At 49.6% G+C, this 24,753-nt stretch overlaps 6 protein-coding genes across 6 annotated transcripts; 3 read left to right on the top strand and 3 right to left on the bottom strand.

Moving 5' to 3' along the window:
- Window positions 1–544: 544 nt before the first annotated feature.
- On the top strand, window positions 545–3,188 carry EDB91DRAFT_1305720 (kinase-like domain-containing protein; the record flags this gene model as incomplete). Its single annotated transcript, XM_041325039.1, has 10 exons — window positions 545–835; window positions 896–952; window positions 1,036–1,224; window positions 1,276–1,306; window positions 1,357–1,394; window positions 1,445–1,660; window positions 1,713–1,925; window positions 1,980–2,135; window positions 2,183–2,374; window positions 2,429–3,188. Coding segments are annotated over 10 exons (1,953 nt in total), but the record flags the coding sequence as incomplete, so codon positions are not given.
- An 8,567-nt stretch (window positions 3,189–11,755) lies between these two features.
- EDB91DRAFT_1058660 (kinase-like domain-containing protein) lies at window positions 11,756–12,554 on the bottom strand (the record flags this gene model as incomplete). The annotated part of the gene is given in 4 exon segments (XM_041314179.1): window positions 11,756–12,145; window positions 12,197–12,234; window positions 12,285–12,349; window positions 12,364–12,554. 4 exon segments carry the CDS (start codon window positions 12,552–12,554, stop codon window positions 11,756–11,758), a joined length of 684 nt encoding a protein of 227 aa, XP_041173513.1.
- An 836-nt stretch (window positions 12,555–13,390) lies between these two features.
- EDB91DRAFT_1058636 (ribonuclease E inhibitor RraA/Dimethylmenaquinone methyltransferase) lies at window positions 13,391–14,136 on the bottom strand (the record flags this gene model as incomplete). Its single annotated transcript, XM_041314177.1, has 2 exons — window positions 13,391–13,818; window positions 13,878–14,136. 2 exons carry the CDS (start codon window positions 14,134–14,136, stop codon window positions 13,391–13,393), a joined length of 687 nt encoding a protein of 228 aa, XP_041173512.1.
- Window positions 14,137–14,304: 168 nt separating this feature from the next.
- On the top strand, window positions 14,305–15,354 carry EDB91DRAFT_1058710 (uncharacterized protein; the record flags this gene model as incomplete). The annotated part of the gene is made up of 6 exons (XM_041314181.1): window positions 14,305–14,424; window positions 14,478–14,632; window positions 14,688–14,796; window positions 14,846–14,875; window positions 14,928–15,002; window positions 15,055–15,354. The coding sequence occupies 6 exons, from the start codon at window positions 14,305–14,307 to the stop codon at window positions 15,352–15,354; spliced, it is 789 nt and encodes a 262-aa protein (XP_041173511.1).
- A 1,549-nt stretch (window positions 15,355–16,903) lies between these two features.
- On the top strand, window positions 16,904–19,439 carry EDB91DRAFT_1252111 (TKL/TKL-ccin protein kinase; the record flags this gene model as incomplete). Its single annotated transcript, XM_041323464.1, has 10 exons — window positions 16,904–17,056; window positions 17,104–17,268; window positions 17,339–17,581; window positions 17,634–17,813; window positions 17,862–17,936; window positions 17,994–18,200; window positions 18,247–18,458; window positions 18,512–18,545; window positions 18,601–18,791; window positions 18,863–19,439. The coding sequence occupies 10 exons, from the start codon at window positions 16,904–16,906 to the stop codon at window positions 19,437–19,439; spliced, it is 2,037 nt and encodes a 678-aa protein (XP_041173510.1).
- Window positions 19,440–19,736: 297 nt separating this feature from the next.
- Window positions 19,737–22,147, bottom strand: EDB91DRAFT_1305688 (uncharacterized protein; the record flags this gene model as incomplete). The annotated part of the gene is made up of 5 exons (XM_041325038.1): window positions 19,737–20,007; window positions 20,061–20,570; window positions 20,626–21,504; window positions 21,540–21,663; window positions 21,738–22,147. 5 exons carry the CDS (start codon window positions 22,145–22,147, stop codon window positions 19,837–19,839), a joined length of 2,094 nt encoding a protein of 697 aa, XP_041173509.1. The 3' UTR covers window positions 19,737–19,836.
- Between the last annotated feature and the right edge of the window lie 2,606 nt (window positions 22,148–24,753).

The following is a 24,753-nucleotide window of genomic DNA, read 5'->3' as shown; positions in this document are numbered from 1 at the left end:
ATCGCTGCAAAAGATGATGAAGGGTCAATTTGTCAAGGCACATTATGGGAGCTTGAGAGGACTCACTCTTCAGGCGCAAGTACCATCATGGCCGGGGTAAGACTACTTTGCAGGAAGCGGGTTTCGGGAAGACTGAATCAATGTAGGTTGATGCAAGCCACTCAGCCCCGGGGTTTGTAAGAATGCCTGGCAGCCATGCTGCAGACCCTGTTGTTTGTGTCGCCTCGAGGAATGAATTATTCCATCATATTGATACAGGAGGCGAAACTCGTGTAATGAGGGCTTTGGAAAATGTAATAGTTTTCTGCAGACCGACTAGGTATGTTGTCCTCGATCAAGTGTGGCAGCTCTGGCCTCAAGCGGTTTGGTAGTAGCTCTTGGCACATCGTGAAAGTCAGCCACTGGCCTATTTCACAGCCATATGCACATGGGTACACCCTGAGTAAGTGAACATGTGGTGACGCGCACCCCAGTGCGAGGCATATATTAACGTCTTCAAGTTGCCTCGCGCACGCGATGCTTATAGTGTGGCGTGGCTGCCCTTCTTATAAGTAAACCCAAGAATTGGCAAGTGCATAACTTGATATCTCACTGGGCTCGTTGCATACGACCACTTGTCACAACAGCAACGTCCGAGTCATGGGGGAAAATATACTTGAAGAGCGAGTCCACTCCCATAACTGACATATATCATCTCACGGACAATTTCCGCAGTAATCATACTATTCGCGACTTCACGTCTCAAATCAAGCTCAAATCCGATCCAGTGGCGTGTAGTTCCTTGTGCAAAGTTTATCGGCATACCATCAGCGAAGACAAAGGCAAAACAGTGGAGGTTTGTGACCGTCTGTTTGAGTGACCCGAGCTAGTCAATTGTGCATCTAATATCTACAAGGTTGCAGTGAAGGTGTTCGTGGTGGATCCTAAGAGATCTGAGGGGAAAGACGATAGCGTAAGTCTTCTACTTAATTGTGGTGTGCAGACTCGAATGACACGTCACTCCACACCTTCAATGGTCTATGTAATGCATCGTAGGCCATGCGTCGGGAACTCGCCGTGTGGCTTAAGCTCAGTAGGTCGACTTATATCGTGCCGCTACTTGGCATCGCAAAAGTCGATTCTCCGTTGTCGGCTCTCGTTTCTGAATGGATGTCTTCCGGGGCATTGAATGAATACATCGAGAAACGAGCCACAACCCTTGCTGTTTCCGCTAGAGTTGAATTGGTGGGTCCCTCATTCATTTTAACAAGCGTTCATCGATTCACATGCTACTAGGCCAAGGGCGTCGCTGATGGCATCAACTATCGTTCGTCAATTTTGATCTAGGCGTTATTCTTGTTATTGATGCTTACCCAGTTTTCTCGGAGAATGTCGTTCACGGAAACCTTCACCCCGTATGTATGGTCATCTCTTTGTAGATATCGCACTCATTTGTACGCCTCAGGGAAATGTGCTGATCGATGGCTCAGGGCATCCACGTCTCACAGATTTCGGTCTCGCCACAGTTGTAGGGGACCTTCAGTTGCAATTGAGCACGACAACTGTGACACGTGAATTGAATCCTCGATGGCGTGCGCCTGAAGTCCTTGGAATAGAGCAAGACCTCGCACGACCGACTTTCATGAGCGATATATATTCCCTTGGTAGCGTCATTTTCTTTGTGCGATCTCTTTCATTGCTCTGTCGCCGCCACCTAAGCCTTTTCCACCCAGATCATCTCGGGGGATATACCATGGAAAGAGAAGAAAAACTTGCGTCACATCTACATTGAGCTGGGGAAGAAGGCCACTCCCACACGTCCCGGAAATATCCCTAATGGTCCGTGGAGCTTAATCCAAAAATGCTGGTCTTGGAACCCAAAGGATCGTCCGAGTGCCGAAAAAGTCCTTGAATACATCGATCAGTTTGGGATTGACGACTTGCAGGTTCGACAGCCCAAGTATCTCGATCTGTGGCAAATTCTGATATATTTGATTCAGGCCATGCATCCAACCCAGCGCGAGCAGGACATACCGAATCCTGAGACATCGGATTTGTCGAGTTCCAATGAGATCCAACAGTGTTTGCCAGCCGATGCGTCTGCTAGACCATCTGCCTCAATGGTCTCGGACTTTGTAGAGGCTTCGACAGACGGTGTAGGTCTACTGTCTCTTCATGCGGGGCCGAACTCTTACTCCAACAGGACACGGCCGCTCGCAGAGTAGAGGGGAGTCATCAACGGGCATCCTCGGACATGTCTGATGCAGAGAAAACCGCGTCCGATGGTGTCACGCATCCAACCCAGCGTGAGGAAGACATACCGAGTCCTGCGACACTGGATTTGTTGAGTTCCAATACCGAAAACCCCCAACCCTCCTTCGGAGTATCGACGTCGGTGAGCGCTTATCGTTACATTGTTTCACACGTACTCATCCACTCATGCAATAAGCCTCCTTTGGGCCCTTTGAACGTATTGCTGTTTGGGGAGACCGGAGTTGACAAAATGTCCATCATTAAATTGATCATCGGGCAAACCGTTGCAGACACATCGCCGGATGCACCTCATTCCATGCTGAAACATACCACCCACGAAGTTAACCTTAGAGGACGCCGCTTCAGACTTTGGGAAGTTTCCTCCATTGCGCCGATGGGTTTCTTCCGGAGACTTGTTGCAAAATGGCAACTAAAATCATCGTATAGGAAGCTGCACAGGGACGGTGGGGTGCATCTTCTGCTGTATTGCATGGGGGGACCAAGTGTTCAGCGAGCATCTAGGGATTATAAATATTTCACCGACATTGTCAGTTCCACTAGCGGCGTACCAATTGCTGCGGTGGTCAACGGTCTGGAGGGCTATCCGACAGACATGGATGACTGGTGGACGAACAACAAGGGAGAACTTGAACGCCTTGGGATGCAGTTCTCCAATCACGCATGTATTACTTCACTCCCCGATGATCCAAGTGCGTCGCGATCTCGGGAGACCATCCGCAGCCTTATCGAATCCTATACATCGTAGTTTTTTTCCCATCCAATTCATGTCCATTGAGGTATTCTATGTCGGACAATTCTGTAGTCTAGAGGCACCTGTGCCCTGTATCATATCTCTAAGTTCGTACTTTATAGTTTCTTGTAGACGTACCATAGAACACATCTACTCGTGCCTTTATCACAAGGGGTCGGTGTTGCCGATTGAAGTAAAGTAATCCCTCGATCTCAGATAAGTAGAAGACTGAGGGAACACAACATATGAATGCTAGTGCGCGCGTAAGTGAACCATCTTGATCGGCACTCTGCGATGTGGACACATTGTAGCTCTGCTATTGATCTTCAATAACTACTGAACTTCACGCACTTTTCTTCGTTTAGAACGTTCTGGGTGCACGAGTTCATCCTAGGGCACAAGCAAGTCACCCCCGTCCGTTGAAGTTGTTGGGCGGCAGAAAACGGTCAAAGCGCGACTTGCTCATGCACAGGAAATGTTATTCATGTTGCTGCAGCTGTATCACAACGACAGATGACCTTCCAAAGGTCGCAGTGATATTGGATGAATTATCACCAGTGTCAAAAAGTCGTCTGCGGTTCGCGAAATATAAAATTGTATCGGGTAAACGGGTGTATTTGATGGACTAGGCGGTGTTTAGCACTTTTAGATGTGAAATTCACAAAGCTGTTGTGCGGAGGCAGTTCTCCCTCAGCGTTCGGGTACTCTTTCTCGACCTCCTTCAATATATACGTCTCACTCATCCGCTTAATGGACTTTCGCCACAGTTCCGACTTTCTCGATATTCGGTACCAGGCGAAAAGCGAATCGCGAGTCATGGAGTAACGTTGGAGGCATGCAATCCAGTCCATGATGGGTTGCATTGCCCGAGCTATTGGAATAAAGAGTGAGTCCATGGAGACGAAATTCATTGAGTGCGCCCCGATATCCTATCTTCCGAATTGAGATAGACCTGGTTCTCTGACTCTAATCGCCGACCTCGAGGCGATGGAGTACAACATGAGCAGGGAACACGGTAGATTGAAGTGGATACATATAGAGGGTTCGTGGTATCGCCCTAACGCTATACATAGATCTATTGGATGACAGCTCGGACGGCCGACAGTGCCAGTTCTTTTCGAGTGAAGTTTGACGGACACGTATTTCACGCGGGGTGCGGAAGGACAGGAGGACCTTTATATTGACGACTTGTGGATAGAGCATGGATATCATAAAACGAACATGTAGCAAGATCGCATGTAGAGTAGCCCACTTTCTAAACAATGACAAGCGACGTGGATCGACGATGAGCTGAATGGAAGGCCTTAAGGAAATGTGGTGAACCAGTTGTTTTGTCGATGCACCGAGTAGAAGACATAAAGTTTTTTGCATATGGACAAGGCATCGAGAAGGACAGTATAAAGGTATCGGTGACGTGGGTCACCTTCGAGGATGATAACGGTGATGTCTCAGATCTCAGATCTCAGCATCAACTCACTTCTTTTAAATACGGAGCTCAAGTCCGGACTTTGAAACGCCGAGTAAGCAGTACAAATTACACAGAGTTCTTCTTGTCACGTGTGGCCTGGGTGAAGGTTGAAGGAGGTTGAAGGTAGATGTTTGTGTGACCTTGTTAGGATCCGAAGCTCCCGGCGGTTACCCTGTTCCGCCAATTCCCACTTGTACTCTGCGTCTCGCTGTCAGCCGCGCTCAAGTCGACTCGTCGAGGAATACACCAAGTAACAGCATGGAGGTACAAGCTCTTGTACCTCGGGCCTGGGACAAACGACTTCGATCGACTTTTTCGTGGCTGTGTACTTCTATCGTTTTCACCACTTTGCTAATATTGTTCGCACTACGAAATACACTGGTTTCTATTTATTCCCTCGCAGTGTGCTAAATGACGGGTATGGGTGATACAAGAGTCGCAAGGCTGAGTCAGGCGGCGCTCTGAGACTCGCATATCTGCTCCAGGAGTGACCAAGGTGATGAGAACTCAAAATTTACAAAGAAGCGCAAGTGGCACACACGGAAGTGTCAACCTCAACCTTTCACCTTGCTACCCCGCACCCAGCCGCCTCCGCAACGCCCTTTTCACATATCTACTTCAGTATCATGCGCACAATGATCCCATAGCGCTGGGACAGCGGACTGTACGAAACACCTACAAATTCAATACACTGCGGCGTCCTGAGGATCCGGGCCACTCATGTCCGCGATCATTTCCCGGAATTCCGTACCTAAGCGCCCACCAAACATGCGCTGCAAGCCAACACTGCACCAAATATTGCCTCGAGGCCTGCGGTCGGGCGTGTGGACGCTGTTATCTAAACAACGTGGGACTCACTCTTTCTCCAGCTACTTCTTGCACCCAACTATCGTTCGGACTGTTCCACAACGTCAACTATAATGAGCGATGACAATAACCCATACCAGTCCCGTACGAGACAATCGGGGCGGGATGCTCCTCCAGAAGCCTATAGATCCAGCGAAGCAATCGCTGGTGAAAATTCGGTACGTGGATCATAAGGATCACTTTCGATCAGGACTCATGAAATTCGTGAAACACCGATTTGGACATCCTTCGTCCAGAACCGACCCCAGCGCAGAATCGTGCAGAAGGCTCAGAGTGGTTTGAATTTGACCAAACAGTTTTTTTGTACGTTGAGACTCGACGTGGATGCTGAGCGCCCTGGATTAAGGCTGACATTAAACAGAAGAGCTTCGAGCGCTCCCGCAGCCGCATCCCTCTCAGGAACGTCTATCGTGAAGGTGATTCGTCGACTCAGAATATAAATGTACGTGCGCCAACTCGTTATCACAGTCCTTCACTTATCTTAGAGACGGACAGGATCCACCACATCAGGTTCAAGACGCCCCTGCTGGTGTGCAGGAAGGTACCGATTCTAAATCGGTCGACAAGTCACTTCGGGATGCCCGCGAGGCCGTAGATCGCATGCATCCACTTTGGGGACTTGCGAGAACTGCAACGTCTACTACCCAAAATGCACCAGCGGATCTAGCCACTGCAGACGAAATCCAGGACACATATCTCCAACCCCTCAGGATCTTCGACACTGTTATCGGAAGATCACGGATGTACGGCCCCTTCCTTCTCGATGAAACCGAACTAATCTCATTCCATAGATACATCCATATGTAAAGATGGCTCTGGGCGTGCTGTCTTATGCATCAAAAGTACGTTTAGTTTTGCCCTGAGTTCTATCTCCTACTCAACGGTTATCCGCGCAGATTGTTCTCGCTCAATCGGATCGCGACCAAGCAGTCCATCGTCTTATCCTCAAGTTAGGTCAAGTTTACAGTTTCATAATACGAGACGAGACACTTGGCCAAATTGCGTCCATGCACAGTGTCCTTGCACAGATATCTCACCAGACTCTTAAATGTGCCCATTTTATCAGAGATTATTCAAACACCAAGAACTTTTGTGAGTCTCCAAAAAGCTATCGCATTTTGCACATGCTCAATCATCTACCATGATAATAGGGAAGAGGCTTGGAAAGGACTTTTTTTCAGAAACAGATAATACGATTCAACGGTACAATGATGTGTTAGATGGGCTCATGCAAAATTTCCGGGACCAGGTTACTCGGGACGTAGCTATCTTCGTCCATCGTGCGGGTAAGGATTCCGCAGTGCTCCTGACCCGACATTTACTCATACCTTTTTAGGCGAAATACTCGACCTCAGTGGTATGACTTACGCAGTGGGTGCCGGACGAGATACCAGGAAGCAATGCCTACCAGGGACGCGCAAGGAGATTCTCTCCCAGATCACGGAATGGATCTACAGTAGTGGAGATGCTGTTCCGCGCGTGCTGTGGCTATCTGGTCCTGCAGGCAAGGGTAAATCAGCTATTGCTCATACAATTGCTACCTGGTTCAACGACGTAGGAGGGCTTGGTTCATGTTACTGTTTCGACCGCCACCGAGAAGCCGACCGTCGCCACGAAAAGGTTTTTTCTACCATTGGCCTCGACCTGGCTGACCGCGATCCGGAGATGAGACGAGCATTGGCAGATGCAGTTCAGAATGACAGTGCGCTCAAGAATACAGTGGATAGTTGTCCAGCAGTGGCAGAAGCTTATTATGGAACCACTAGGAAAGCTCTCAGGTTCAACCGTAGGACCTGTCGTGATTGCGATTGACGGACTGGACGAGAGTGGCAGAGTTGAGACGCGAAGGGACCTTCTCCGTATTCTTGCCGGTAAACTTCAGAACCCGAATGTTCCCCAAATCACTGAACTCCCTCCCAACTTCCGGTTTATCGTTACTTCACGCCCGCTACGTGACATTGATGATGAGTTTGCCGGTGCTCAGCATATTCAGCGGATGTCCATGGACGAAATTCCGCCAGAAATTACGGAGCGCGACATCTACGCTTACGTGTCGAAGAAGCTGGAAGGGCTCTCGGATTTTGGGATCCGAGAGTTTGCAGCCCTCGCTGAGAAAGCCGACGGACTTTTCGAATGGGCACGTCTTGCTTGCGAATACATCAAAGATCCCCTTCCCGGCTCATCTTCACTTGATTGCTTCAATGTTGTGGTGTCCCGCGATCCTGTCGAGCGCAGCATGTTGTTGTATGACATATACCGCTTCATTTTGACAGAGATTATGCACAGGGATAAATCCACAAATGTCAAGCACCAGCAGGTCCTGCGCACGAAAGCGCTCGCGACATTTCGTTCCGTGATAGGACAAATACTTGCTACAGCCGAACCACTCTCGTCAGATTCCCTGATTGCTATGAGGTCCCATTTCACCGATGAAAGCAACCGTCACGAGGTGGAGCTTATGGTCAAATGCATGGGTTCCCTCCTCAGCGGCACCACTAACCTATACCCCTATACGCCCCCTTCATACATCATTTCGCGAGTTCCTGACAGACCCCGAATGCAGTGGAGAGTTCTTCGTCGATGTTTCCAAGGTGCAACGTGACCTTGCTTTTGCGTCACTGCGAGTGATGGAACATGGACTTTCCTTCAATATCTGTGATTTGAAGTCTTCATATCTCCCTAATTGCGAAGATCCTGGGCTGCGAGAACGAGTTGAAAAATGCATTCCCCCACACCTATCCTATGCCTGTAGATTCTGGGCTGCGCACGTACAAACAAAGGACTTGGACATGGAGCTCGCAAAGGAAGTAAAATCACTCTTCGAGCACGAGCGACTACTCTTCTGGCTCGAAGTACTCGGCCTTACCAACGCACTCGGCGGCGCAGTTGCTGCGCTTCCGCTCATTGCTCAGTGGCTGAAGGTAAGCACACGGTTACCGAGCGCTCCCGGAGACACGCTGACGTGTAACGCCAGAGGCATTCCGTATACAAAGATGTCTCAACGACTGCAATGGACGTGCAGAGATTCATTCAAATCTTCGGCGGCATCATTTCACACAGCACACCACATCTATACGTATCAGCGCTGCCGTTCTCGCCCGTCAACTCGACGATATCTACAAAATTCGTTGCAAGTTTTCCGAATACCCTTCGTCTAGTATCTGGTCATGATTTGCATTGGCCGGCTGCTCAGAGCGTGCTCAGAGGGCATACGGATTGCGTGCTATCAGTCTCGTTCTCGCCGGACGGGACTCGCATCGTGACTGGTTCGAAGGATAAGACTGTCCGGCTGTGGGATGCAGCAACGGGACAATCAGTCGGTGATCCTTTGCGGGGCCACACTGATGGAGTTAGCTCAGTCTCGTTTTCGCCGGATGGCACTCGCATTGTGTCTGGTTCCTGGGACCAGACTGTTCGGCTGTGGGATGCAGCGACAGGGCAGCCGGTTGGTGACCCCTTGCGGGGGCACATTCATTCAGTTTCCTCAGTCTCGTTCTCGCCGGATGGAACTCGCATCGTGACTGGTTCGAAGGATAAAACTGTCCGACTGTGGGATACAGCAACAGGGCAACCAGTTGGTGAGCCCTTCCGGGGGCACACTGATTCGGTTAACTCAGTCTCATTCTCACCAGATGGAGCACGCATCGTTACTGGTTCGGATGATAAAACTGTCCGGCTGTGGGATGTAGCGACGAGGCAGCCAGTCACTAAACCCATGCGGGGGCACACATTATCGGTTACCTCTGTCTCGTTCTCGCCAGATGGGACTCGTATTGCGACTAGCTCATGGCGTGATGCCGTGCGGCTGTGGGATGCAGAAACAGGGCAACCAGTCGGTAATCCCTTGCAGATCGACAATCTGTGGATCAAGTCAGTCTCGTTCTCGCCGGATGGGACTCGCATCGTGACTGGTTCTTCGGATAAGGTCGTGGGGCTGTGGGATGCAGCAACGGGGCAGCCAATTGGTGAGCCTTGTTGGGGCACACTGATTCGGTTAACTCAGTCGCGTTCTCGCCGGATGGTACTCGCATCGTCACTGGTTCGGACGATAAAACTGTCCGACTGTGGAATTCAGTAACAGGACATCCATTCAGTGAGCCTGAGCGGGGGCACACTATTGGGGTTAGCTCAGCCTGTTCGTTCTCGCCAGATGGGACTCGCATTGTCTCTGGCTCGGGAGATACAACTATCCGGCTGTGTGATGCAGTCACAGGGCAGCCAGTTGGTGAGCCCTTGCGGGGGCACACTGGTTGGGTTTACTCGGTCTTGTTTTCGCCGGACGGCACTCGCATCGTGTCTGGTTCTTTGGATAAGACTGTCCGCCTGTGGGATTCAGCAACTTTGCAGCCAGTGGGTGAGCCCTTGCGGGGACACACTGGTCGGGTCAACTCAGTCTCATTCTCGCCTGATGGGACTCGTATCGCGACTGCATCGTGGGATCAGACTGTCCGGCTGTGGGATGCAGCGACGGGGCAGCCAGTGGGTGAGCCCTTGGAGGGGCACACTGATTCCGTTAACTCAGTCTCATTCTCGCCGGATGGCACTCGCATTGTAACTGGTGCAGATGATGACACTGTACGGCTGTGGGATGCAGCGACGGGGACAGTCAGTCTGTGAGCCTTTGCGGGGGCACACTGGTTTGGTTAGCTCAGTCCTCGTTCTCGCCGGACTGGGACTCGCATCGTGACTAGGTTCGAAGGATCATACTGTCCGGCTGTGGGATGCAGCGACGGCGCAGCCAGTGGGTGAGCCCTTGCGGGGGCACACTCAATGGGTCAACTCAGTCTCATTTTCACCTGATGGGACTCGCATCGTAACCGGTTCGGACGATGGAACTGTCCGGCTGTGGGACACAGCGACAGGGAAACAAGTTGGAGAGCCATTGCGGGGGCACACTCGTTCGATTTGCTCGGTCTCATTCTCTCCGGATGGCACTCGCATTGTGTCTAGTTCGTGGGATCACACTATCCGGGTCTGGTATGCAGTGGTTGGGCAGCCATTGCAGGAGTGGGCCGAGAAAGATTGTCCAGGTATCTTCACATGATGGTTACGTCATGCATCCCACGTTCGAACGACTTCATTCGCTTCTCAGTCCAGGTCAACCCATGTACTATTCAACGCTGCCCAGCTACTCCGAGGCACTTCACATTATGACCGCAGGTCGACCTCCTTTGTGCTAGGAGATGACGGGTGGATGTTAGGACCCAATCGTCGACTCCTATTCTGGGTACCACCTGCTTCACGGAAGGCATTTTCTTATAATCCTTGGACTACATTAGTCATTCCCAGAAGACATGTCGAGCTTGATTTAAGCCGCATGGCGCATGGGACGTGCTGGCAACATTGCCTACGTGCCTGAGCCTCTAGCCTTTTCCATCCTTGTAGCTCACGATTCATCAATACTTCTAGCCCTTGATAACAACGAACTTTTTCTAACAATTGAGGGTGTGATATCGAGTATACAATAATTCATTGTCTATGATTTTATCCCCAGTACAGAGGACATCTGAGTTCAGGTTCGTCCGACTCGACGACATCCTGGAAAGCTGGATGTGTGACACTGATCATGCTGCAGCTGCTCCCAGTTGCTAGTTTGTGAGAGGATGTAATTCTATCAGAAGCAAGTTGGAAGAAGGTGGCGAATCGTACAACTGCCCCCCTTGTAAACATCAAGCCTCTCGCCCGCCGCCTGATCCAACGCTGGATTCATTTAAGGTCGTCGTATCGTGCCAATGGCAGCAATCCGACTCCACGAACGAAACCTTCTGTGTAAATAAATAATGTATGTGTGCGCGTTGAATACAGTAGCGTGTTTCTACTTGCCCCTCTTGAGAGATGCCTGAACGCCCTTAAAATCCAGTTTTGATATCAGCCATCCTAGCATCAACATCCTGTCCCTTCTTAGCAAGCTCCACGACCTTGTCTACCATATCCACCGGCACGCAAACGCGTCTGGACCTTCGCCGGCATCTTTGGGACGAATATTGAGGGTAACGTTGACAGCAGACGGGCATACGAAAGGGGACTGCCCAGCCGTCGAATGTCTGGCACGTGCAATTTAACTTATTGACAAACACCGGAAAATCCGCTGCGCGATGTTCAGCGAGGTAGGTCTCTACCTCGTCCCGAGATAACAACGCCGACTGCTGCCCTAACTTATGCACCTGCAGTCATCAGACCACCCCAAACTGCATTCTTTGCTTTTACGCGAAGGACGTGGGGTCAGGAGATAGAACGGAAGGAGAAAAAACTGAATGAGGGCCTACGAAGTGGGTGCGCGAGTCATGTATGATTGAAGACAATGGTCAGACAGACCTTCCCTATTACCAGTAGTCGGAACCTTAGACCAGAATATAGTAGTACATTGACTGCAACTTTTCAACGACTTCTGCTGCTCCAGGGCGATCCCATGCGTCCCAAGACCAGCAAGCTTTGAATCAAGTCCCAATGATCGTCAAGGATGTTGTCGGGACGCGCATGTATGGTTCTCTTTGACAATGCGATACAGATTTGAGAGGATTTCTTCTCTTTCCATGGTACATTCCCTGAGACGATCTGAGAGAGAAACACTTAGGATAGAGCTGCAGAAGATACAGAGATCGCACAAAGAACATGATACTACCAAATGAATAGATATCACTCTTGAAATTAGGCCTTTCAGGACAACGATCATCCTCGATTCGAATGACTTCAGGCGCACCCCATCGAGAATCCAACTCGCGGCTCACGGTCGATGCGGACAACTGCAACTCCATGCCCCCTGCGACTGTTGCGAGACCGAAATCCGTGAGACGTGCATTTCCAGAATCATCTATGAGCACATTCGCCTGAGGCTTACAAATGAGTGCAACATTATACAGAGAGACGACCGTACATACCGGATGAAGGTCTCCGTGAACGACATTCTTCGAGTGAACTGGACAAGAATCAAGGGCGAAAATGGTGACGTAATAGAGATTTACGAACGATACTTGAGGCCATTAGCAACGCCCATGGCCTGGTGGCATAGAATCGATGAGCGGCTGGTCAGTCTGCTGTTGTAAACGAGGGACTCGCCAATTTGACTTTAGAGGAAAGGGCAATCGTACCTTGCTCGAAATACATATATAACGTCCCAGACGCCATCCATTGGGAAACGAGAGCTGGAAATGGAGAGTCGACGTTTGCGATGCCAAGTAGCGGCACGATAGCCGCGTGTTTCAGTCTAAGCCACAGTTCGAGTTCCCGACGAAACATCTACATAGACCATTGCAAATTGAGTCGGTGGCACACTCTAGTTACAAGACTGACTTTTGTATATTTCTCCACATCTCTCGTAAAATCAATCTGGAACACCTTCACTGCGACCTGATGGCCCGAGGGATATTAAATAGATGATTCATGAGCTTGGGTTAGTCTGATCTACAGACCTCCATTTCGCCATTGCTGGATTTGATAGTATGCCTATAGACCACGGCAAAGGTACCATATTCATATGGAGATCCGTTCAACATCTGTGCAATCTGAGGCGTGAAGTTGATAGGACCATTGCTGCAAAATATGATGAAGGGTCAATGTACATCATGGGAGAAGAGTCGAAGACTCACTCTTCAGGCGCGGATCTCGTCATGAGCGGGGATACATTGTGGCACTCTTCAGGCGCGGGTCCCGTCATGGGGCAGGGATACATTGTGGCACTCTTCAGGCGCGGGTTCCGTCATGGGCAGGGACACATTGCGGCACTCTTCAGGTGCAAGTCCCGTCACGGGCAGGGATACTTTGCGAGAGGCAGGCCCTGTCATGGGCATGGATACTTTGCGGGAGGTAAGCTTCAGGAAGCGCATCGGTGGGCTGGTGTGTTCTTGGTGGCTGTTATGATGATTAGGGTATTGTTACTTTTTATACTTTATATCCCCATGTTGTCCTCATGTGCCGGACTTCTTTTCGGCGCATTACCGTATCAGCAAACCGCGGCATCTCATGAGGCCTGTCATACTACTAGCTGTGCAATGCTCGTAGCCCCGTCTTGTGAGGCCTGTAGTATGAACAAGTCTTCGAATATATTGATGGGTATTGGGGACAGCGGCGTGTTTCTACTTGCCCCTGTGCTCCTTGAAAGACGCCTGGACACCCTTGCCAGCTTTGATATCAGCCATACACCTAGCATCAACCTCCTGCCCCTTCTTAGCAAGCTCCACGACCTTGTCTACCATACCCACTGGCACGCACACAACACCATCTTCGTCTGCAACAATCCAATCCCCCGGTATCACAGCAACAGATGCAAACGCGTCTGGACCTTCACCCACGTCTTTGGGACGAATATTGAGAGTAACATTGACAGCAGATGGGCGTACGAAAGGGGACTGCCCAACCGTCGAATGTCCACGAGCAAACACCGGGAAATCCGCTGCGCGATGCTCAGCGAGGTCTCTGCATCGTCCAGAGATGACAACGCCAACAGCTCCCCTAGCTTGTGCGCCAGCAGTCATCAGACCACCCCAAACAGCATTCTTTGCTTCTGCGCAAAGGGTATGAGCGGGGGATCGGAGATAAATCGGGTAGGAGAACAAACTGAACGAGGCGGGGCGTCGATGACGATGACAGAACCTGGGGTTGCGGTGTCTACGAAATGGGAGGATAGTTTTGGGGCTGATTTGTCTGATGCTAGGACCATTTGAACTGTGTATGCGGGTGCGCAGATCTTGACTTGGGAAGACGGGGAGTGTATATGGACGTCTGGGATGTGTCCTCCGTTTGGAGATCCTAGTTTGATGAGAGCGTCTGATACTTCACAAGCAGAAAACGCTGATAGCGGTACCGTTGATGCGGTAGACATGGCGCGGGTGATGGCTAGGAGATGAGTTCTAGCAATCATGAAACAAGCAGTGCATAACCGGTTATTGAATATTGATAATTTATAGACCCGGTTATATAAGGGATTCATTTCCCGCCGCTGCGGTCATTGACTCTCATGGCAGGGCAAGTGCAACTACCGTCGTCGCCGATGGCATCGAGCTCGCCGTCAAAAACAATGCGCAAGCAACTCAAGAAGCTATCAAAATCAATAATGAAATCACACAGAATCCAACTCCCAAAATCCGACTTACCCATTCGATTACGACCGGTAAACCACCCTTCATCACACCTACCACTAGTAACTTATCATGCACATCACAGTGGTTCCTCGTATTCACGTGCGCCATCATGGTAATACTCGCTTTCCTAGGTTTTACAAACTTCTCCCATTCTCTCCCCCTCAACGACAAGTTCCTCCATTTCACCTGCTTGTGCGTCGCCACAGGCGTGTTTTACTTTATATTCGACGTAGAGGAGTGAGTTTTCCGCTTGTTGACTTGCTGGCGTTTTGCTAAATTCATTTGGATATAGGGAGGCTCGTAGGATATGGTTCTGGCGTCATTCAGGGTTGATATTCACCGCTGTCATATGTTTCTTCTTTGGAGGTTTCGTAAGCGAGATTGTACAGTCCATGCTTCCAGTACGTCCCCTTTCCTCTTCTGCACACGTACAAGCTCATTGGGAACCAGTCCAAGGAATTTCAATCCGGTGACGTAGTGGTATGCGTTGTGAAATGAAAGTTTTCATCCATTACTCATACATACCTCACAGGCAAATTGGCTGGGCTCAACCCTCGGACTCTATCTCGCATATTACATCGAGAAATATTACCGTTCGCGGCGAGAGGTATGCACTCCCAACATCATCCAGCCATCTCACGCGAACCCCAATATCCCAGATCGCACGCCTATACCGCCCTTTAGAAACGGACGAAACTTCAGATGCAGAAGACGCGTCAGACGACGAAGGAACGTCTGGAACGCAGCTCCTACCTCTTTACTCCCAACCCTCCGCGGCTTTCAAGTCAAAACCTACCAAAGCCGCCCGCTTAAACGACGTATGGGACGAAAGAGAAGAGCTGTTTGGAGTTGGCGATGATAGCGACGAAGAGGATGGTATACACACACCACGTTCGCAGCACGAGACTTCTCAAGACATTCCCCCTCCTCCGCCAAAGATAATCATCACGAGTCCATGAACACAACGGGATTTTTATGGTACATGTACACCATCATTTAGCGTAGCATGTCTTGCGTCTATTTGCATCTAAATCACACAGGACAAATGTGATGCACTATGAAGCTCGACTAGTTTCAAGCGCTTCAACGTCCGCTTGCATCAACATAAGATCGCTCCTAGCGACTTCCATCTCTTCTTGCTGTTTCCCAGCAAGCTTCCGGAGCCCCTGATACGCAACACTAGGAACAACCGCGACATTCTTCTCAATGCCCTGTTGCAGCGTCACCTATCAAACCCATCAGTTCAGTCCAATCCACACAAAAAACACTTAAAACTCGCATTCAAATCCCTTTTAAACCCCTCCCCGACCCTTTCGACATGCTCTCCTCGAAAACCCGTTTACGACTAACGAAGCTTATAGCGATATCCTTCGTAACCAGTGGAAAAACCAGTCTGCATACCTCACAATCGAGTGCGTCTATAATCAATGTTCCATATTGCATGTACCCCGGTGATACTCAACAGGTGTTCTGGTAGTCACGGCCCATCGACCTCCCTTGTGAACAACACCCTCACAATCCCCTCATTCTGGCTCCAACAATACCCCTTCCCCATTCAACTCACCGAAATCCCCTTACTCTCCTCCCAGCCCTCCCTCCCAAAAACGCTCCTCAAAGTGGACGTCCTCATCCTCCTCTGCAATCCTTTAACAACATCCCTACCTGGCACGCTCATCTCCGAAGCTCCAAAAACCGAGAACAATGCTTTTTCTCACTGGTTCTGGTTCTGGTTCTGGCGCGGAACATGTGCTGGAACACGTCGCCAAAGAACTTAGGGCTGCAGGTTGTAGCCCTGGAAAGACTATTCTTCTGAAAAGCTTCCTTAAATCTCATTATCTCTCAAGAACTTGTGTCCTTCACATACTATGTTATAGTATATGCTTAACGTGATCTTGAAAGGCCATCGTCAGGCTTGGTAACTCCGAACGATGAACTGTATGGGACTTGTGCAAGATCTGCCGTTGTTACATGGACTACATGGACAGCTTCTACAGTATTATCTCGTATTGGCAGTCGTGCTCCGTCCGTGGTAGATCATCGGAGCACCGATGTCTGATCCAAAAACGCCGAGTCAGCAAGGTAGCGGGCTGCCAAGCATGCGGCCTAACACCATGTACGCGACTCGAATTATTACTAATAATATTTGGTACTAATAAAGTTAAAATAAGTAGTAATAGTATCCAACGTTGTCTTCTCTGCGCTGTCAATATGGACTCCGGTGACGTACCAAGACGATTAGCAGATGCCCTTGGGGTCTTCAATTCATCAATTTCTCTGGTCAAAGCTCCGAGCAATTGGCTGGATGCGAACACCGAGGACATACGAGCATCGATTGCGCGCACGCGGATCAGTAATCATGAACTTTCGGGCTCATGTGCATTCCCAGTCAGTCAGATATTCGTCTACTGAGTGATCTAGTCAACATATCACCTTGCAGCGGCTCTTTCAATGTGCCGTAGCATATGTGAGCGCCTGCAAACCTAGGTATGTCATGGGTCTTCCATGTTCATGTTTGTCATCACGAAAGTTGTTTCTAGCTTGTTGGATGATCTCCTATCAAAGCATTCCGAGTGGACCACTGAAATTAACGAGATCTCTCCTCTCATTTGCTATCGTGACATCCAAACCACCCTGTGTAATTTCCTCGAAAGGTGCGAGGAGGTGGGTTCAAAAGTAAAAATCAAAATTTTGTGTTGAATTATGGACAGCAAAACGACTCCAATGCCGCAGCTTGCATCGATGGGATATTGAGACTCGATATGCTATGCATCACAGCTCGCATTTTTGTCATCCTGAAAAACAGGGAACTGCGGGAACTGCTTCAGCGTCAAAAAGGACCGCAAGCCCAGTCTTTGCTCGATCTTTTGCAGGAGGTATGGTCCGTGGCGTCGCGAATATTTGAACTCGTTCTCACCATTCACTCACCGTGGCGCCTTTCATTAGCTGATTGATCACACTGACGACGTTGAAATTCGATCGCCAATCATACGTGAAATTGTTGCTCTGTCTAAGAACTCAAGTCTTTTCCCTCGATGCCTGATTCTGGAGGATGTCCGTATTCAAGCAGGGGGTCCAGTTTTTGGTGGGGGTTTTGGAGATATATGGAAAGGCGACATGGGGGAACATGCTGTTGCGATTAAGGTCATGCGTCCCATTGGAAAACATACCCTTGAGAGAGTGATCAAGGTCTCCTACCTACTTGTATATCTAGCCCACTGGTTGACTTTTAAATCAACAGGCATTCTGCAAGGAAGCCGTGTTATGGAGGCAACTTTCCAGTGAGCACGTCTTACCATTCCACGGCGTGTATCACTGGCCCGAAAGACCGTCCCACCTGTGCCTCGTATCGACATGGATGGAAAATGGAACTATCGTCGACTTCCTTGAAGAATATCCAGACGCAAATCGACGTTCTCTGGTGCGTGGTGTTTAGATATTTCAAGCTCTTCAGGGAACAATATGTTAGGTGATGGATGTAGCTCGTGGTCTTCGATATCTGCACTCCTTCAACCCCCCTGTGGTTCATGGCGACTTGAAAGGCGTTCGTTATCTCCCAAGTCGACTTTCAACTCAAATGTTCACATGGCAGTCTTTGCAGAGAAATATCCTAATCTCTCCATCTCGTCGGGCCTGTGTGGCAGACTTCGGCCTCTGCAGGCTTGCATCAGAATCTGTATCGCAATCCGCTAGTTCAACCGGATGTGGAACCCTACATTACATGGCTCCTGAATTGTTCAATCCTGTAAAAAGCGAGCCAAATACGTTGGAAAGCGATGTTTACGCATTCGCTTGTGTGTGCTACGAGGTATTGTTAATCTGTGTCATTGTTAAGTCTTCTCATGCCACTACAGATTTTTGTTGGGCATCCACGGTTCTCTGGAATGGGTATGGCGGTCATGAAGGCTGTTATCGATGACGAGCGACCTCTTCGTCCTGCCGCACCCCAGTTGGATGACGACATGTGGTACCTCATGAACAAATGCTGGGGAAAAAATCCTGCATCTCGCCCCCGAGCAATAGACATTGTCCAACGTTTGCAATCTCCCCAGGACATCATCATTGCGTGAGTTCCTCGCAGCATGTTCTGATGCGATGCATAATTTTCGAGGTGCACAGAATCATTGGTTCGACCGGGACAGGGAAGAGTTCGGTGAGCACTCATCTTGATTGCCTTCACCTATGATAGATTCCGAATCATTATCTAGTTTATCAATGTCGCAACACGAAGCGAACGTGCCAGGGTCGGCCACGATATGGAGTCATGCACTCAAGACATTACTGCTTTCACTTATCCTCATCCCGATGGGAGTGGGCGCGATGTGGTATTTGTGGATACCCCTTCTTTTGAAGATAGTATGAGAGCAGATCATGAAATTTTAAACATCATTGCTGAGTGGTTGGTGAAAACGCAAGTACAACCCGCAACAAGAATCAAAATCTGAACTAATACTCTTCCACCATCTCTAGCTACAAGGAACACATCATCTTGAGCGGCATCCTATTCTTCCAGCGCATTACGGAGAGTCGAATGCGTGGGACACCCTTGAGGACCTTAGCGGTGTTCAAGGAGTTGTGCGGCACGAACGCCCTCAAAAACGTCATTTTCACCACCACTATGTGGGACGAAGTTTCCGAACATATTGGATCGCAGCGGGAACAACAGCTGAAGACGCAATTTTGGCAGGAAATGATGTTGCATGGAGCCCGAACAGCCAGATTCACCTCTTCCTTTGATTCGGCATGGGAGATCGTCAAGCATTTTGACGCCGCAACTCCTCAGCCCGTCCAATTGCAAAAAGAAATGGTAGAAGAAGGGAGGGGGCTCTCCGAAACGTCAGCATATGCTGCACTGATACGCTGGTGGACACAGCTCGTTGCCCATCTCCGAGAATTGCTTCGGCAGACCTCTCGGTCGTCGAGTAATAGGCGCGCAGTTCAACGCCAACTCACTGAGGCAGTGCGTCAGCAAACAGCACTTCGAGAGGCCCATTCAGTGTCACTAGTTCTACCTCCGCCGTTCGCTCAGATCATTATATCATTATGACACATTGATTTCTCCAATTGTAGAAGGCAGGTGATATATTTAGGCCTGTAACCTTTAGACAGATATATCACTTGTCCCAAACTCACCTGTGCCAGTGATCGCATCACCTCGACCCCACATAAACCTGACCTAATTAGTTTGCATACTCAATTCGCCCAAGTCAAAGCAAAGACAAAAGAGAACAGCTGTTTGATATTGGTGATGATAGCAATGAAAAGGATGGTACACACACCACGTCAACAGCACAAGAGTTCTCAAGACATCCCCCCTCTCTCCAAAGATAATCATCACGAGCCCATGAACGCAACGGAATTTTTATGGTACATGTACACCATCATTTAGCGTAGCATGTCTTGCATCTATTTGCATCTAAATCATCCAGGACAGATGTGATGCACTATGAAGCTCGACCAGTTTCAAGCGCTTCAACATCCGCTTGCATCGACATAAGATCGCTCCTAACGACTTCCATCTCTTCTTGCTGTTTCCCAGCAAGCTTCCGGAGCCCCTGATACGCAGCTATAGGAACAACCGCGACATTCTTCTCGATGCCCTGTTGCAGCGTCACCTATCAAACCCATCAGTTCAGTCCAATCCACACAAAAAACACTCAAAACTCACCTTCAAATCCCTCTTCAACCCCTCCCCGACCCTCTCAACATCCTCCAGCCACCTCCTCTTCGCCTTCTCCCACTTCCCCACCGCCCACCTAACACCAGCAACAGCAACAAACGCACCAGCACCCACCGCAGTCCCAGCTTCCGACCCCGCTCCAACGCCAACGCTCAAAACGCTTTCCCCAAAGGCAAGCCACCACCCTAATCCAGCACCCCCGAAAAAACCACCAAAGGCACCTAGGACGGCATTTTGGGCCTCACGGTGGAGACGCGTGGTGGTGTGTTTTGTTAGTTGGGAACGGCGTGCTTGGATGGGGTAGGTGAGGGTGGATGGGGTGAGTGTGTATGTTGGGGAGTGGGTGAGTTGGTGGAGGTTGTTGGAGAGAATTGGGGAGTTGAATGTGGGGATGCAGTGTGGGGATTGGGAGGGAGAGGCGAGTTTGGTGAGTTGGGAGAATGTGGATGATGTTAGGGATGCTTGGGTAGATGCTAGATGACCCGTTTGAAGGATCAGCTACGAGGTATCAGCGTCACAATATGGCAAAAAAAGTTGTGTGCGGTGCGCATACCTGGTTTTCAAGTTCCCGACACCAATATCTCTCCAACGCAGACCCCACCAAAACATCTATCTCATCCACACGCCACATCATCTTCAGCCAAGTCAACGACTCTAGCAAAGCTTTCATCTCTTTCGAACCGCGGAGTAAAGCTTCGTCTATACCAGACTCCAAAAGCACCTCCTTGTCTGCCCTCGCACGGACTTGTTCGACTTGCGATTGTAGCTCGCTAGCGCTTGTGAATACCCGGTCTATGGCTATGCGTGCTTGGGATACTGATTGGGCGCTGGCGTGAAGAGCGCCGTGCATTTGCATCAAGGCGCTACGCGTGCAGATATCCGACAACAACGATGATGGCGATGTTGATGTTGTTGATGCGCGTCCCGACTCCTTGAACCCAAGCATCCCCGCCAACACCTCACCAAGAAGCGACACCCTCGACCCCGTAAAATCATCCTGATACTTCTGAATCGCAGCAGGACACGAAGGGTCCTTCTTAAAAGCCGAAACAGCTTCCAACGCACGAATAGGATCCACTGCAATCACCTTTCCAGGGGCGCAGCCTGCAGCCCCGAGTTCCTTGGTGACGTGTTCCAGTACATGTTCTGAGCCAGAACCAGAACCAGTGAGCAAAAGTATCGTTCTCGGTCTTTGAAGGACGAAATGGGCTTTGGAGATGAGCGTGGGTAGGGGTGTTGTTAGTGGATTGCAGAGGAGGATCAGAACGTCTGCTTTGAGGAGCGTTTTTGGGAGGGAGGGGTGGGAAGCGAGTGAGGGGATTTCGGTGAGTTGGATAGGGAAGGGGTATTGTTGGAGCCAGGATGAGGGAATTGTGAGGGCGTCATTGACGAGGGAGGTTGAGGGGCCAGTGACTGAATGCTTTTTGAGTATCTGCAGCATGGAAACGTATAGAATTGAAGATGGACGCACTCGATTGTGAGGAATGCAGACTGGTTTTTCCACCGGTTGCGAAGGATATCGCTATAAGCCTCGTCAGTCGTAAACGGGTTTTCGAGGAGAGCTGTGATAAGCTCATGGGAGCCGGTCCCACTGGTCAGCTCCGCATACTAGAAGAAAGTAACTTCGTCGGATGCAAAGCAAAGAAAGTTGGAGGAAGGACTTACCGACGACGCGCGCTTCTGACAGTGGAAGACCGCGATATTGACAAATCCTCATCAATCTCGCTCAAAAGTTCGCTCCAGAGTTGAGCCGACTGTATTCCGCCATCATTCGTAGTTCCCGAGAGTGCACGAGGTAAAAAGGCTGATATTCTGTGTAACAGAGCTGAAACCTCGGATTTGTGATTACTTGAAGACGCCTCCTTCTTGGGAGAACCATTGGAGGCTTCTGTACTAGTAGTGCTGCTGCTGTACGCTCGAGTGTAGCTGCTAGCGTTACGCCGCCGAAATGACCTGGATGACTTTTTGGTACGCCATGCGTCATGCGCAATAGAGAACTCAGAGGTTGAGGTGAGATCCTTTGGGGAAAGGATTGTGCGGAGGATGTGATGGCGAGCGACTAGACATGATGGCATTGAGTGCGGCCCTGTATGTACACTGTACAGGTAGAGAATCGAGATTTCGATGCGCGCACGTGAGGGCGATTTCCGACCCTGGGTTGTTGTTTCCAATTGAGTCTGTCGTTCTAACTGTTAGTCGTCAATAACAGCCGGCTCCTCAGCGTGTTGAGGAGCTGTTTTTTGGCTACACCGGTGTTCGTACGCCTCCCTAAATCCTGCGAGACCCATTAGTGGTGTTACAAGAATATTAGAGATACAGTTGAATGCGCTATTTCAAGAAACGTTGATAACAGTGATTACAGACACAGGAGCGAGAAAGAGCTGATAGTACAAAGATTGCAAGCGGCTGTCATTTTAAAGTTGTCAGTCATTTGGTACGGGACTTTTTCTCAATCTTAAAGTCGGTCAGTGCTGTTGATGATCCTGCTCCGCGTTTTTCAGTGGTCGAAAGTGTACCAATCACGACCTAGGACGACCGTGACCGGCAAGGTATCGCGAAGTGCGAACGGAAAATCAGTAGAGAACCGAACATCTCCTTCGAGCAGAGTCACAAGAGCCCGAAACACACCCTCTCGAGAACGAGTGAGTGCATGAGAATTCAAGAAAGACACAGAGAGTAGAGAAATTTCAGAAGAGTCGTCTCGTGCAACAGATACGTTTATACCCTCAACCATAAACAACATAATGGGAGAGTGAATAAAGAATCTATCCATTGAACAATCGATGATTCGATCCCCAGGAGTGCCGGCATCACGTGATGGATCAACTGCTCAGTAGTCTGAAGACCATTGATCATTTGGAGAACATTCGCTCTGAACGTCTGATTGTCCAGAAGTGTGAGCATAGTTGTGCGAGAGTTGTGTGTAATGGAAGTGGTAGTTTTAATACCTCCTATTACTAACACATGCCCACGCCCAATTGTAAGTCACGTTTTTAGTCACGTGCATCAACAAGACTCTTGAGGATCTCGGAACGAAACTTCGCTAGCTGCCAGGGCCCAGCAGCCAGGGTATGCTGAAAGCATTTGCACATAGATCCTGTCGTACGATCTCTGCAAAAACGAAGTGATACATACCATCATACAAGTTGAACAATAAGTTTCCCTGCTTGGCAGGATCGCGGGACACCCCAGCATAGTATGGAAGGACTCATTTGGCGACAAGCTAGAGGGTGCTTTGATGGATTCGCACGCAAGATGTACCCAGCAAGGGCTGTAATCTGCTCCCAACATTCGAAAGGCCTTTCAGCTTCTTCGACAAGTACCATGTTGGACGGATCACAAGAGCATCCCGCACGGTCTATCACAACTCCGTCGCAATTCGCGCCATTTGTCGAACGTCCCCTTCGATTCGTGTCGTAGGGCCGGGCAGGCTACAAGACGTCCGTCTGCGAGGAACAAGCTATATGCTCGAGAAGACAGGGGAATTCCCTATGTTTGATGCGCTTTGAGTCACTAACGGTACTTAGTCTTTCAAACGAGGGTGGGCCTCACCAGCATAGACTCCGGTGTGACCACTCCGCACTGGAACGCATGCACACATCTCGTGTCCTGTAGCTGAAGCACGAGGTTCAGTTTCTGTAGAGTCCCTATCGAGGTTGTTGCATGTGCCGACGGGAATGCTTTTTGGAACAGAGCAGCAATGGTAGACGGTAGCGCAGGGTGGGACAGAAATGCGACAGGCAAGTTTAAAGTGTCGTATTTCTCGTGCTAAAAAAAGACAGTTTCGGCAGCCGAGAGTGACAGAAGGTGATGAGGCGATCAGCAGTTTGTAATAAAAAAATTAACACATCAGACAGGAGTTAGTCTCCCCTAGCCAGCCCTATATAGACGAAGGAAGTTGGTCGTTCCTTCTAATAGACGGGAGTGGAACCTAGTGGAACACGGACAAGTCACTGGTCTCCGGTGAGAACGTCGCTAGAGTCTGCCAAGCACTGTTCACGATTCATTGATGTACATGATTAGCACTGACTCCAAGCGCAGTAACGGCCCCAAACTTTGCTTCTTCTCCTGCAAACGTGACAATGTGTGTTGCATTATTGGTCTGTGCAGGCCCGGCTAGGGATGCGGTACTATATGAAATGCGACTTAGTACAACGCACTGGCGCATTTCGTCGAGGATGTCTATTGAGAGAGGTAAGTAGTGGTTGTTGAAGACTTTGAGGACGACGTGTGGCCGCCGTTGTCTGACATTGTCAAGAGTTCAGAAACGTACGTGGCAAGCGAATATCAAACGTTTAGCGCTCGAGAATATCAATTGCCTTTGCACTGGTTGTGGTCGCTTTGCCAACAACGTTCTCCAGTTATTAACTTCTCACCCAACTTTGCTCAGATTGAATCACTGATATACATACACCTTCAACTGTTTGCGATGGACGAAGATGTATCCGACATGCCAATCTCTCAAGATGCCCTCAGATCTGGCGAAGGAATGCCTGGTCAAAGCTTAGTATGAGAATCATGACTCGTTCACCACTTGAAATGCTGACTCTGATGCTGCATCCTCGATCATTCAGAGCCGTCCCAGTGGTAAAATACGCCAGTTGCCGGGGAAGGTTGAGGATGTGACTGAGGAGATGTCTGTGAGTCGACCAGAATCCATAATTTCCTGGAATAAGGCTAA

Source organism: Suillus paluster, assembly GCF_016628075.1.
Source record: "Suillus paluster strain FC165 chromosome Unknown EDB91scaffold_63, whole genome shotgun sequence".
Classification (NCBI taxonomy): domain Eukaryota; kingdom Fungi; phylum Basidiomycota; class Agaricomycetes; order Boletales; family Suillaceae; genus Suillus; species Suillus paluster.
The sequence above is the reverse complement of the archived record's forward strand: the minus strand, read 5'-3'. Positions and strand labels throughout refer to the sequence as shown.